At 46.8% G+C, this 13,189-nt stretch overlaps 1 protein-coding gene across 1 annotated transcript in view; it reads right to left on the reverse strand.

Annotated features, from left to right (window-relative positions):
• Nucleotides 1–13,189, reverse strand: part of CACHD1 (cache domain containing 1) — a 141,463-nt gene that overhangs the window by 69,440 nt on the left and 58,834 nt on the right. The window contains exons 4-6 of the mRNA XM_036757767.1: nucleotides 10,700–10,826; nucleotides 3,907–4,051; nucleotides 2,631–2,847 (exon numbers count right to left, since the gene is read on the reverse strand). Of these exons, the coding sequence (XP_036613662.1) occupies nucleotides 2,631–2,847; nucleotides 3,907–4,051; nucleotides 10,700–10,826 (489 nt within the window). The remainder of the gene's footprint in view (nucleotides 1–2,630; nucleotides 2,848–3,906; nucleotides 4,052–10,699; nucleotides 10,827–13,189) is intronic.

Raw genomic sequence — 13,189 nt, forward strand, 5'->3', positions numbered from 1 at the left:
GCAGTGAAAGGGAACTCATCACCACCAGATGCAGCCCATTGCATTTTGGGGCTGTTCTAGGTACGAATAAGTCTGTTGGACATCTCGAACTGGATTTCTTGTAAATATGTTAAATTCGATGTTCAAAACCAAATTCATTGTCTTTGCTTCTAAACCCTTCCCCGTCCCAGTCCCCTGTACTCCCAACCTAGGTGTCATCCTGGACTCCTCATTGTCTCTCACCCCACATATCCAATATGTTGCCAAGGCCTGTCCATTTCACCTTTGAACACCTCTCTGCTACGTCCCCTTCTCTCCTCTGACACTGCCGCCATTCTGATGGAAGCCTTCACACCTGGGCTACTGTGATAGCTTCCTGCCTGGTCTCCTTTCTCTCTCCACTTCAGCCCTCCACTCAGCTCTCAGAGTGATCTTCCTACAGCACAGTCTGACCATGTCTTCAGTTTACTTAATCGACACACTCCAAGGGCTCCCTATCCCCTCCAGGATCAAACATAAAATCCTCTGGTGTTCAAAGGCCTTTAGAACCTACCTCCTCCATCTTTCGTCCCTCCTCCTCCCTGACTCTGTCATCCAGAGACACTGGTGTTCTTGCTGTTCCTCAAAGAAAACATGCCATGTCCTCACCACAGGCATTTTCCTGGCTATCTCCCACACCTGGAAGTCTCTCTCTCCTTTTTTCCATCTCCTGGCTTCCTTCAAGTCCCAGCTAGAATCCTTCCCTTATACAGGAAGCCCTTCCTCTTTCTCCTCAGTTCTGGGGGCTTCCTTCTGTTGGTGACTGCCATTTTTATTCTGTAGACTTCTTGTTTGTACATGGCTGTTTGTATGTTGTCTTCCCCATCAGCTCCCTGAGAGCAGGGACTATCTTTCTTTCTATCCCCAGTGCTTAGCACAGTGTCTGACACCTAGTAGGTACTGAGTAAGTGCTTAGTGACTGACCTTCCTATACCTCTCACTCATTTTAGTCCTATTCTCCCCTCTGGGCCAAAATAGACCATTCATTCAAATCCTGGGGAAACTCTTCCAATATTTGAGAATAGAGATCATGTTCTTTCTCAGCCTTTCACAAGCTAATCATCCCAAGCTCCTTCAGTTGACTCTTCTTTGATATGGTCTTGAGGTACCTCCATAGCCTAGATGGGGCAGCAAGGTGGTGCAGGGGACAGAGTGCCAGACCTGGAGTCAGGAAGCCTCCTCTTCCTGAGTTCAAATCTGGCCTCAGACCCAGGAGGAAAAGAAGGTAGCCTCTAATAACATACAAGCATAGATCCAGATTCCCATGTGGACTTTGCTGCTAACCCACTGTGTGACCTCAGGGTAAGTCATGGCCTCTCTGGGCCTCAGCTTATCAGGACATAACCTTTGCCCAGCAGACTACAAGCTTCTTGAGGGCTTGAATTGCTTTGCCTTTGTATGTCTTAGCACGATGCCTTGAATACGGTAGGAGTTTAATAAATTCTTAAAGGTAGAAGAAAGGAAGAAGGAAAGGAGGGAGGCAGGGAGGAAGAACAAAAGGAGGGAAGGAAGGAGGAAAGGTGAGAAGGAAGGAGGAAAGGAGGGAGGGAGGAAGGAAAGGAGGAAGGGAAGGAAGAAGGAAAGAAGGAAAGGAAGGAGGGAGAAATGAAGGAAGGAAAGGAGGGAAGCAGGGAGGGAGGAAGGAAAGAGGGACATGAAAAGAAAGCAAGCAAGAAAAGAAGACCATACTAATAACAGAATCCTGGAAAAGGAGCCAGGTGGGACTTCAGAGACTATCTCGTCCAATACCCTTATTTTTCAGATTAGGGACCTGAGGCCCAAGGAGGTTTGCTGACTTGCCCAAGGCCTCAAAAGAAGTAAGCATTGCAGGCAGGATTTGCATGAGTGCAAATTCCTCTGACTTGAGCCTTCTGTCCTTTCTGCATCCCAAGTGGAGCCTGGGCAAAGCCCCAGCCCTAGTGCACTCTGGAGCAGTGAGAGGTGAGGAGCTAATGGCCGCTTCCTCCCAGGTTGTCCCAATAGGAGGATCATGTATTTCTCACAACATCCCCTTCAATATCCCCCTCCTTTTGTTAAAGAAATCATCCAAATTGGTTTTCCAACAATAATAGCCTTCTGTGTTTCTGGCATGTTGGTGTGCCCTCCCATGTTTTACATATCCCTTCCCTGAGTCAGCCCACACAGCTGAATCCCAGCTGGTCGCTAATAAGTGAAAATTCAACGCACGCACCTTTGTGTATTTATCATCTCACATTCATGCCTGCAACTGCTGGAGAGGGGGATGAAAGATCAGATGGAGGGACTCTCGCTAATCTCTCTGGGCGCATGCGTGATTCGAGGTCCAGGCCAAGAGCTTCCAGGCTGACAATCAGCATTAAAGGGATTTGACTGAGGCCCTGGGAAGCGATGCAGGCCCATTTCATCTCAGGCCCATCATAATGTGTCTGACTCAGAGTAATAGAAGGGTGATGTGACACACATCCAGCAACAAATGTGGAAAACTAGGGAGGGGCTGCCCGCCCTACCTGGGACATGCCTGCCTTGAAGATGGCCATCAAGGGCAGACCCTGGATTTCTCTTCTGAGGGATCTCATTTTTACAAAATCTCTTCGATAGAAGTCAAGCACATGTCCAGTTACGCAGTAACTTACTGGCATGGAGACGAGTGCCATTGTTGGTGCTCCGGATCAGCTGGAAGGCCTTCTGGAAGCCCACGGCATGCTGGGTCGGGCTGTCAGACGACTTGATGCTGCTGACAAAGGTAGACATTTTCCTTTTTGTCTCACTGGTGGCCGGAGACAGGAACGTCTTGTAGCACTGATCGAGAGAGCAAGTCCTCACGGTGTCCGCCACAGTTAGCACAGAGATCTTGGCAGAAAAGAAGCAAGTCAAACATATGGAATTAACTCACCATTTATATAAAATTTTGCACATACCAGAACTCATGACATGACAAAGCCCATGGAGACATTTCTGCAAATCTTAAAAACTCACAACTAGCGTTGAAGAAATGCTGGAGGCACCAATCTGTCTGACTGGAAATGGATTGTGAGAGTTGGGGAGGGGCAGGAGAGGGGGCTTTGGCCTCTGTTCCCAGGGGAGTCACTGGTGTAGAGTTCATACGCAATTTTTAAAAAATAACTAACACAAGTCACAGAAAACCAGCAAGTGGGTTTCATGTAAAGAAAAATCCACCAGGTCTGTGTCGGGATGTTATTCTGTCATTCGGAAAAGGAAACAGAGCCCCAGAGATTGATGCAGCATTAGGATTTTTGTGTGTGACTTTTTTTTGTTTGTTTGTTTTGGAGTGGGGAAGGCAAGGCAATTGGGGTTAAGTGACTTGTCCAAGGTCACACAGCTAAGTAAGTGTGTCAAGTGTCTGAGGCTGAATTTGAACCCAGATCCTCCTGACTCCAGGGCTGGTGCTTTACTCACTGGGACACCTAGCTGCAGCATTAGGTTTTAATAAATCATGGTGAGCTCTAGGTAAGCATATCTGTGTTATGGTGAAGGTTAGAATAACTCAACCCCTGCTTCTCCCATCAGATTAATCTGGGAGCAAAGGTGCAAGTGGCCACAGGAATCACACACACACACACACACACACACACACACACACACACACACACTTTCCCTAACTCCTAATACTCACATGTACAACCAACAACATGAGGGAGTCACTATTTCATGTAGGACAGCAACCATGAAACATGAGCATAGTGTTAAACACAAGGCTGGACCCACAAACCAGGTCCTGCCAGGGTTTAAGATCCAATCCTTAAAGAGTTGGAAAATATCTTTTTTTCCATGGGCTACTCCAAAGAAGGATTCAAATAATTAAAAACCCATCTGCTAAGTTCCAAGAGTCGGAATGTCCTTTGGATGGACCCCCAGGACCCAGCAGACAAGGATGGAGAGAATCATTACCTTATCATGTTCGTCTATGGAATTGAGGATGACCTGAGCTGCATCTTTGGCAATCTGAAGCTGGGTTTCCGTGACTGAGGCACCATGGTCCATGATGACAACAATGTGCTTTGACTGGGGCCGGACCGTAGAGACGTAGATAGGTCTGTGAAACATACAAGGAGAACATCAGTGTCCAATTCTTTCTGGCTTGGGATTTCCTCCTGAATCTCCAGTCTCCCTCAATCGATCAACAAGTATTTCTGTGTGTCTGGCACTGGGCCGGGCAAGTGAGATTCAAAGTAAAAATGAAACCATCCATATCCTCACAGATCTGACATTCAACTGTCTTTCTGTGGTTCCTGGCCTGCTGTTGCTCAGCCCTGGGTCCCTGCCCATCCCCCAAACTATTTATTGCTTCTTCTCTGACCTCTGAGCTACCCTGGCTACTGGAGAAAGTTGAGCAAATATCTTGACTTGGTTGACTATAAATTCAATCAAATAACAAACATTTAAGCATTCACTATGTGCCAAGGGGCATAGAGGATGGAGGGGATGCCCTCAGACTCAGGAAGCCCTAGGTTCAAGTGCTGGACTGAATGTGGGATTCTGGGCAAGTGAAGAACTTCTCTGGATTCTCTAAGAGGCAGAGTTGGGAGTTCCCTAAACCAATGTAATCCCATCTGTTAAAAAAAAATAAGCCATGCTTTATCTCTGAGCCAGACCAATGGAAGCCACTTTCGAAGTCCTGCCCCTGGGGCCATGCTGTCCTACTGGGTGGATGCCCACTACACATCCCACCCCCCACCCCACTCCTGACCATGTTTCATCCCAGCCACCTTCCTACCATGCACTTATATCATCTTCCCACCTCATTCATTGCACCGGTATTCCAAGTGCCTAGTATGGTGTCTGACGCTGAGTAGGAACTTAGTAAGCATGTGTTGATCAGCCACTAGGTGGCCCCAGAGTGCACTGGAGAACTGAGCTCAAAACCTGCCTCAGACACTAACTATGAGACCCTGGGAAAGCTAGTTAATCACTCCATGCCTCAGTCAGCTCATATTTAAAATGGGCATAATAAAGCACCTACCTCCCAGGGTGTTTGTGAGGATCCCACAACCTAACATCGGTAACGTGCTGTGCAAACCTCGAGGTGCCGTATAAATACTCGCTATTGTCACTGCTCGTTAACTTTGTGATCTCTCTTGGAGAGTGATCTGGGATACTGAGAGGTAAAGTAATCTGTCTGGGCTCACACAGCCTATATGTCCCAGAACAGGACTCGAACCCAGGGCTTCCTGATTTAAGCACTGCCCTCTCTCTACTCATTGAACTGTCCATTGTTCATCTTGGGTCAGGTAACAGAGTGATGGAGTGTTGGGGCTGGAAGAGACCTGAGAAGTCATCTGGTCAGAGAAGGAGCCTGAGGCCCAGAGGTGGGAGTGATTCACCCAAGGTCACATGCCTAGTAAGCGGCGAAGCCAAACTCCAACTTGGGTCTTTGTCCTTCAAGCCCAGCACTATCTCTACCTCTCCATGTTGTAGTAAAAACTCCAAGGCCTGGGAATGCTCCTGGAGCCATTTCATAGGAATTCAGTCATCTGCTGCTCTGTTTGCAATGATGAACATCTGGGGTCAATCTGTGCTTTTCTTTAAAACCGGAATTTGCTTTGAGGTTAGCATAACAGGACTGAGTTACTAACAAGGTTTTGGTGGATGAAAACAAACAGAGCAGGGAGCTGTCATGGAAAATCTCTGAGTCAAAAGACCTGGGTTCCAATCCTGGCTTTGCCATTTACCCTGGGTGATACTACTCAAGCCCCATTCCCTCCCAAAGCCTGATTTACTTCCTCTGAAAAAACATCAGGGTCAGACTAGACGAGCCCTAGGAGGCCCCCTTCCCACTCTAAATCCTACAATCTACAAATGAAGTGTCTCTGAATCAGCACCCTGCTCCCCGAGCCCTCCTGAAGAGCTGCTACCTGGGGTATCGAAGAGGGGCTTTGGGTTCAGGTGCAGAAGTGGCCTCTCTAGCAGAGGTCCTTCCAAGCCTCGGTCTGTGATCCTGAGATCCCCATACCAGAGGGTGGCTATGGATCCTACCGCCAAAGGCTGGAGTTAGCCCTTTTCTGTCACAGACCCCGTGGGCAGTCTGGTGAAGCCCAGGGCCTGCCTCAGCACAAAGGCATCCATCAAATGGGTGTGATTTTAAAGGAAACTGATTCTAGGAAAACATAATTGTCTGTGTGGGTTTTAAAGTTCAGGGACTCAGGGTTAAGAACTTCAAATCTGACTTAATCCTTTTATTTACAGCTAAGGAAACTGAGGCCCAGGGGGAACTGCCCAACGTCACACAGGCAGCAAGTATCAGAGATGTGATTTGAACCCAGGTCTTCTGACCTGAGAACCAGTGTTCTTTCCATTGTTCCACACTGCCTCCTGATGGAAGACAGGTTCAGAGCTATGTGTTTGGAATGAGACTATAAACCAAGGAGATTATCTATCTATCTATTTATCTATCCATCTATCCATCCATCCATCCATCCAATATATGTGTGTGTTTGAGAGAAAGAGAAGGAGAAAGGAGGAGAGAGACAGAGAAAGGGATGGAAGAAGAGGGAGAAGAAAGGATGAGAAAACAAAGAAAAAAATAAAGAGGGAGGGAAGAAAAAAGAAGGGGAAGAAACAGATTTATAGAAATAAAAACAGAGAGAAAGCAAGTGATGGAGGGAGAGAGGAAGAGAAGGCAAAAGAGGGAGATGGAGAGACAGACAAACAAAGGCAGAGAGAGAGAGAGAGAGAGAGAGAGAGAGAGAGAGAGAGAGAATCCATCCATTTATGAGTGCATTCCTTTTTCCTGCATACAACCCAAAGCCAGAGAGACACTGGAGAGGTCCCTGCATTGGCCTGAGCCCCCAGAGGTTGGTTGGGTTTGTCTTCCTAGGACAAAGGCTCCCGAAGAGGGGCCTTTGCTCTCTGAGCACCAGTGGAGAATTCACCAGGTCAGGCACCATGAAGCCTCTTATCTGGGCATTTTCAAACATGTTGTCAAAATATGTCAGAATCAGTCCTCCAGCCTTCCACATTTTGGGGTCTTTGTTTGCCAACATCAAAAACAGACCAACAAAAAGCCCACTTCTCTAGGGAAGTTGTATTCAGCTCATGCCCATTGCTTGGGGGTGGAGGGAGGGTTTGTGAGAAAGAGGTTTAATGAGTTTTCTATTCACAGTTTTAAAGCTGGAACAAATTAGAGGGATCTTGGGAAAGCAAAGTGGGCTTAGGAGCACTCTCTCTTTTCTCCCCCATGCATCCTCCCACCCCCAAATACCAGGCCTAACCGGGAGATGTGGCATGCCTGAGGAGCTCAGGGTCCCTCCCTCATTTAAGAACATGAATGAGAACTGAGGACAGAGAGGACTGCAGGTGAGATACCCCAAATCAGGGCTTGGCAGGATCAAGCCAGCTTGTGCTTGAGCCAAAAGTCTTGCGCTGGGACTGGAAAGCTGCCATTAACCCCGCTTGGAGATTGCCTGTGACATCGATGGGAGCCAGTGGGGAATCAGGAGAAAGATGAGCCAGCGGAGGTGGCAGCTCCAAAGGGGCAAACGGAGATGTCTTTCCGTCTTGTGGGAATAGGCAGGAAGTGAGAAAGCCAGGGCAGATAGAGGCTAGGACAAAGAGATTTTTCCAAGTGAGGACACTTGAGGCTTAACCTCTGATTAGGATTCCTAAGGTGATTAGAAGCCAGGAAGAGAATTTTTTTTAATCCCACCCAGAATCATAAATGTGGAGCTGAAAGAGAACTCCTGTATCACTGAATCCAACCCCTTCATTTTACAAATGGGGAAACTGAGGTCCGGAGAAGTTAAGGGACTCACCAGAGATCCACACAATTAATAGAGCTGGGCTTCAAAGGAATCCTCTTACCTCCAAATGCAACATTCCTACTTTACTAAGCTGCCGCAAACCGGATCAGGTCTTGGGGGTTATTGCATAGAAAGAGGGTTTGATTTGGAATTGGGAGATCTGGAAAAATTCCTGTTCCTAAAGTGTACTGGCTGTGGGACCTTGGTGAGTCACTTAGATTCTTTGTACCTCAGTTCCCTCATCTGTAAAATGGGGGGGTGGAGTCAGTGGCCTCTATGGGCCCATCCAGCTCCAAATCTACAACCCTGTTACCTTATTGGGCTTCCGTTTCCTCACATGTGAAATGGAGCTCAAAATGTTTACACCATTGAACTCCTAGGGCTGTTGTGAGGATGTCATTTTTAGGAATGTGAGTTGGTAGAAACAGCTGAGCATGAGTCAGCAATGTCATGGTATTTTTTTTTCATTGCAGTTGTGGGGTGTACAAATGTGACCTGGGAATCAAAACTCTTGGGTTTCCTCCTAGATCCAGAATTGGAAGGGAACCCAGAGTCCAGGCTCCTCGTGGCAAAGATGAGAGAGCTGAGATGTGGAGAAATTTGCACCCAAACCTTGGAATCTTCAGTCTAGCACTAGGGACATCAGAGGCATCTGGTCTAAACTCCATCATTTTATAGCTGAGAAAACCAAAGCTCAAGGAAATGAAATGCACTGGTTCAGGTCACCCAGGAAGGGCCTGAGTGGGGACCAGAGGCTGGCTCTTCTGGCTCCAGAACCAGGGCTCTTGCTTTGCCTCAGCCTCCCCGTGAGACCTCACAGGTCAATGACTCTGAGCTTCAGTTTCCACAGCTGTAGAAGAGTGGGCTGGGTGATTTCTCCAGCCCTCCCTAGAACTATGAAAGTTGCTTTGGATTTCATATAGAAGCAAGGAAGTCACTGGCTGAGACCAGGATGCAGTCCCATTAAACCAGGGATGCTCAGACCCTGCCAGGAAGCTAGGCACTTTCCTCCAAGTTCAAAGGGGCCAAGAGAACTTGTACTGGGAGGCTTCAGGAGAGGACCATTAAAAGATTGGAAAATGCAAACCCTGGGGGGACATGCTGGGATTTGGGATCATCTAGTGCCTGAAGATGGAATGAATAATGGCCATGGGTCTGAAGGGTTAATAGCAAGAGCTCTGGTCTCAGATAGAGGCTGGGAGGGGACTTCTAAGTGATGCTTGGAGAGAACTGGTTTGAGTAATTCAACAAATGGCTCTGGTTTTCTTCCTGGTGTGAATTTAGAAATTCACTAAGATAGCTCTTACAGAAGGGCCTTTAAAAGAAGGGTTCCCCATTCCATTCATCTTGATGGGTTCATCTGAGCCACAGCAGGCAAGAAAAGGTGGCCTTGATGGCTCCTAGATCTTCTCTACCCATCACTGAGAGCAATATGGCCTAATGGTTAGAGTGATGCAGTGGGAGTTGGAAAGTCCTGGGTTCAAATATGACCTCTGAAATTCACAAGCTATGTGAAGCTTTAAACACACTTAACCTTCCTAGGCTTCATTTTCCTCATCTGTAAAATGAGGAGGTTGAATCTGATGACTGCCAAGGTCCCTTCCAACTCTAAGCCCACGATCCTGTGGTCAGAGTGGCCCTAGCACCAACAGCATTTGAGAAACATGTTTTACCCAGGCCGTTTCTTACACTGTCCGCTTCTATTAGGAGCAGAATTAAATAATCATAATAATTACGAGTGTTTGGGCTTTTGGTTTGCAATAAGAAAGAAGGGCATCTTTCCCATTAAACCATATACCTAGCAGACAGAGTCCATGGTGTTGGATGGATCTTGTATCCCTCAGGGCACTAGATACAGAGTGGTGTCCTCAAATGCCATTTATATTATTATTGAATAAATGAGGCTCCAGATGGCACATGCTGTCAAGCTGGAGGCTGGTGAAGTTGACTTCTTGGGGCTGAGAAGGGACAGGGACTGGGGTTCTATGCTTACACTGGTCTAGGGAACTCCCAGGTGAGTAAACTCCTTCTAGCAAAGCAGATCTGCACCTTCTAGTCTGAGAGGGTTGCTTAGCTTAGAGCACTAGGTTTAATGACTTGGCCAGGGTCACATAGCCAGGATGTGTCTAAAGTAGGACTCAGGTCTGCCTGACTTTGAGGCCACCTCCCTATCCATCATACCACACTGCCTGGCAGAGAATAAACCCTTCCCCCACCCCTCCCAGCTCCCCAAATGGGAGAAGAGAAATCTTTTTGGACTTAGTGGCCTGGAATAGTTTAAGTAAGGTGTTGCCCCAAAGGAAAACAGATTAGACAATGAGCATAGAACCTCCAGGCTCTGGGCCAACTGTGGCTCTTAACTGGGCCTGTTCCATGGAACAAGTAACAGGAGGTGGTCTCCCTTATGCCTACAGCTGTCAAAGTGGAATCCAACTTTAAAGGGGCTCAGTGACAGCATTCCAAAAGGTCAGAAAATGAACACATTAACCCCTAGAAAGTAAGCTTTTTTCCCCATGAAATTTGGTCATCTATATACCCTGATTTCTGAAGCAGTGAGCAAGATTATTTTTTTCCCCTTTCACTGAGAAAAAGGGAAAATATGCTCATGAATATATATTTTGCACAAGAATTTGATCACTTTTCATAAAGATTTGTTTTTGCAATGCCTAATCATCTTGTGTTTCATTTAGAGGGATGTCTATTTATGTCTATATCATTGAGTCCCAGATCTCCATATCCAACCCCCTCTGAATGGAGTAAATGAACAAGTGAGTGAATGATATAGTGAGTGAATTAATGGATGTATGAATAAATGAGCGAATAAGTGAGTGAATGAGTGAGTGAATGAACAATACAGTGGATGAATGAATGAATGGGTGAATGGATGGATGTGTGAATGAGTGAATGAGTGAATGAATGACACAAGGTAACAGAAAACTTTGTACCTGCTCCGATGCTCATAGCTGCCCTTGCACCGGAACTTGTGTGCTGGGAAAACGGTGAAGATGCCTTCTTCAGAGCTGAAGTACTGCCACTTAATCCCAGGGTTGGACTTCAAATTATCTGCAAGAACTAGAGGAAATGAGAAAATGAGATGCGGGTGCCAAGCCCCCGGGGAAAAGCGACTGGAGCATCTGTTTGGAGACTCTCCGGCTCACACTCGAATTGTCTGGCCACACTCTTAGAAAAATAACCCCAGAATGAGAAACAATCCATCAGTCAGTCAGTGTTTATGGAACCCCAGGCAGCATGCAAAGCCCACTATCCCTATCCTCAAAGAGGGTACATTCTGTCCCTGGAGAATGGTGAAATCGCCATACAATAAATGCTCCGCATTTGCAAAGTCATGGGATATACTACATTGCTTTTCCTTTGGAAGTATCAGCCTTAAAAATCCAGCTTCTCTCTGGTCTGATACCCCTTGGACATAAACTTTTCTTATCCTTCTCATCTAGTTTTTATAACAAGCCTATGCTCTTGGTTATTATGAAGCTAACCATAGTTAAGTGACTTGCCCAGGGTCACACAGCTAGTAAGCTTCTGAGATCAACTTTGAACTTAGGTCTTCCTGACTCCAGGCTGTCTGCCTCTCAGAGTCAAGTCTACAAAGTGGAATCTTGGATTTCAAGCAACTGATGAGCAAGACCTTGTGCTAGGCAGCATTGAGCATATCCAGGCTGGCAGCATGTGCATGTGGTCCTGAAGAAATGCTTCACAATGATGGCCCCAGCACAGACAGCTCACAGGTGAGCAGGAACCCAAGCTCTGAGGTCACCTAAACAGCCCCATCTTGGCAGAAATGCAGAGTAGCACCATCAATATATGCATAACTAATAATTGCAGCTAAGGTGACCCATTGCCAGAAGAGATGGCACTTCAATCACATTTGAATGACTAACACAAGACTTAAGGTCTAAGCAGGCACTTACATGCTCCATACAAAAACAAACAGCTGCTGGACCTTGTGAAAACGTCAAGAGAGCAGTTGTGTGACCCTAACTTAAGCCACAGACCATCCACATCTCAGACCTGGCTGGATTGGAAATAACCCAGATGGACCAGCCAGCCAGGCTAAGGGGGCTCCCAGTCAAGATAACAAACAGAAGCCCTGAGGCGTTGACACTAAAAATAAATACCCAGCTGGAGAACTCAGTTTTGGCACCTCATGAATACCTGAAAACTCTGGCCTGAGGCCTCCCTCCTTGAGGTGGCTGGGACACACAGCCCATTAGGTCAGGGGTGACATGTTTTTCTGTGTCCTGGACCCCTTGGGCAGCATCTGGTGAAGCCTAGGGACCCCTTCCCAGAATCCTGATTTTATATGCATAAAATAAAACACATGGCATTACAAAGGAAATCTATTCTACTGAAAAATAGTTATCAAAACATTTTTAAAAACAAGCTCATGGACTCCAGGTTAAGAATCCCTGAATTAAAGGGTTTTCTCTTTGGAAGGCAGCATGGTGCAGAGGAGAGAGTCCTAGATCTGGAATCAGAGGCCCTGAGTTCCAGTCCTGGGACTGCTACATCCTACTTGTGTGACCTTGGGTAACTCTGAGCTCCCGTTGTAAAATGAGGAGGTTGGACCTGATTACCTTGGAGATTCCTTTGAATTCTAAATGTATGATTCCGTGAGATCTCAAATAATGGGAGCTGTCCAGGTCTGAGTGGAAAGAGTCTCCATGCTCCTGAGCACAAGAGATGCTCAAGAAGGTGGACGATGGTCCTTCTGTTCTCCAAAGGGGGAGAGAATTGACAAAGGACATTTAAGAGGCCGTAATGAGCGTAACCACATAGGAGGAGCTGGATACTGAAGGAAGGGTGATGGGGATCTTCAAAGGAGGAAAGGCCTCATTTTAGATTCCACAGTAAAGAAGTAGGAAGCCAGACACAGCCTGTTGATTATGGGAAATATTGAGGAGGGACCTGCAAAGCTTTTGGTGTTGAGGGTGAAAGGTGACAGGGCAGCTAGGATTTCACAGTCAGAGGAAACTCCTGGTTTGCAAACTCCCTGTACCAATGCAGACCCCATACTCCTCTGTGTATGGTCTTAAAAAATGACCTGAGGGGACTAAGACACCCTGGCCCAGGCTCACCCAGCCAGGACTTAGCCTCAGGTCTTATCTCCACTCTGCCTTGGGTGAGGGGGAGGGGGAGGAGCAGGGCTTTATTTAGAGCACGTGTGTTAGGGAAGCTACTACTAGAGGGAGTTCCAGCATAATGAGATCCAGACATTCATTCATTCTTAGCAGAGGGAGTGTTGCTCAGTAAGTGCAGAAATGCCTTTTCATTCATTTATTTATTCGTTCGTTCTCTCAACAAGTATTTTCTGAATGCCTGCTCTATACAAGCTAGTGTGCTGGTACTAAAAGTCAGCCCCATACATTCCTGCCACCATCTAATAAAGCCCATCCACAGATTAAGAGAAGGGTATG

Source organism: Trichosurus vulpecula, chromosome 4 (genome assembly GCF_011100635.1).
Source record: "Trichosurus vulpecula isolate mTriVul1 chromosome 4, mTriVul1.pri, whole genome shotgun sequence".
Lineage (NCBI taxonomy): Eukaryota > Metazoa > Chordata > Mammalia > Diprotodontia > Phalangeridae > Trichosurus > Trichosurus vulpecula.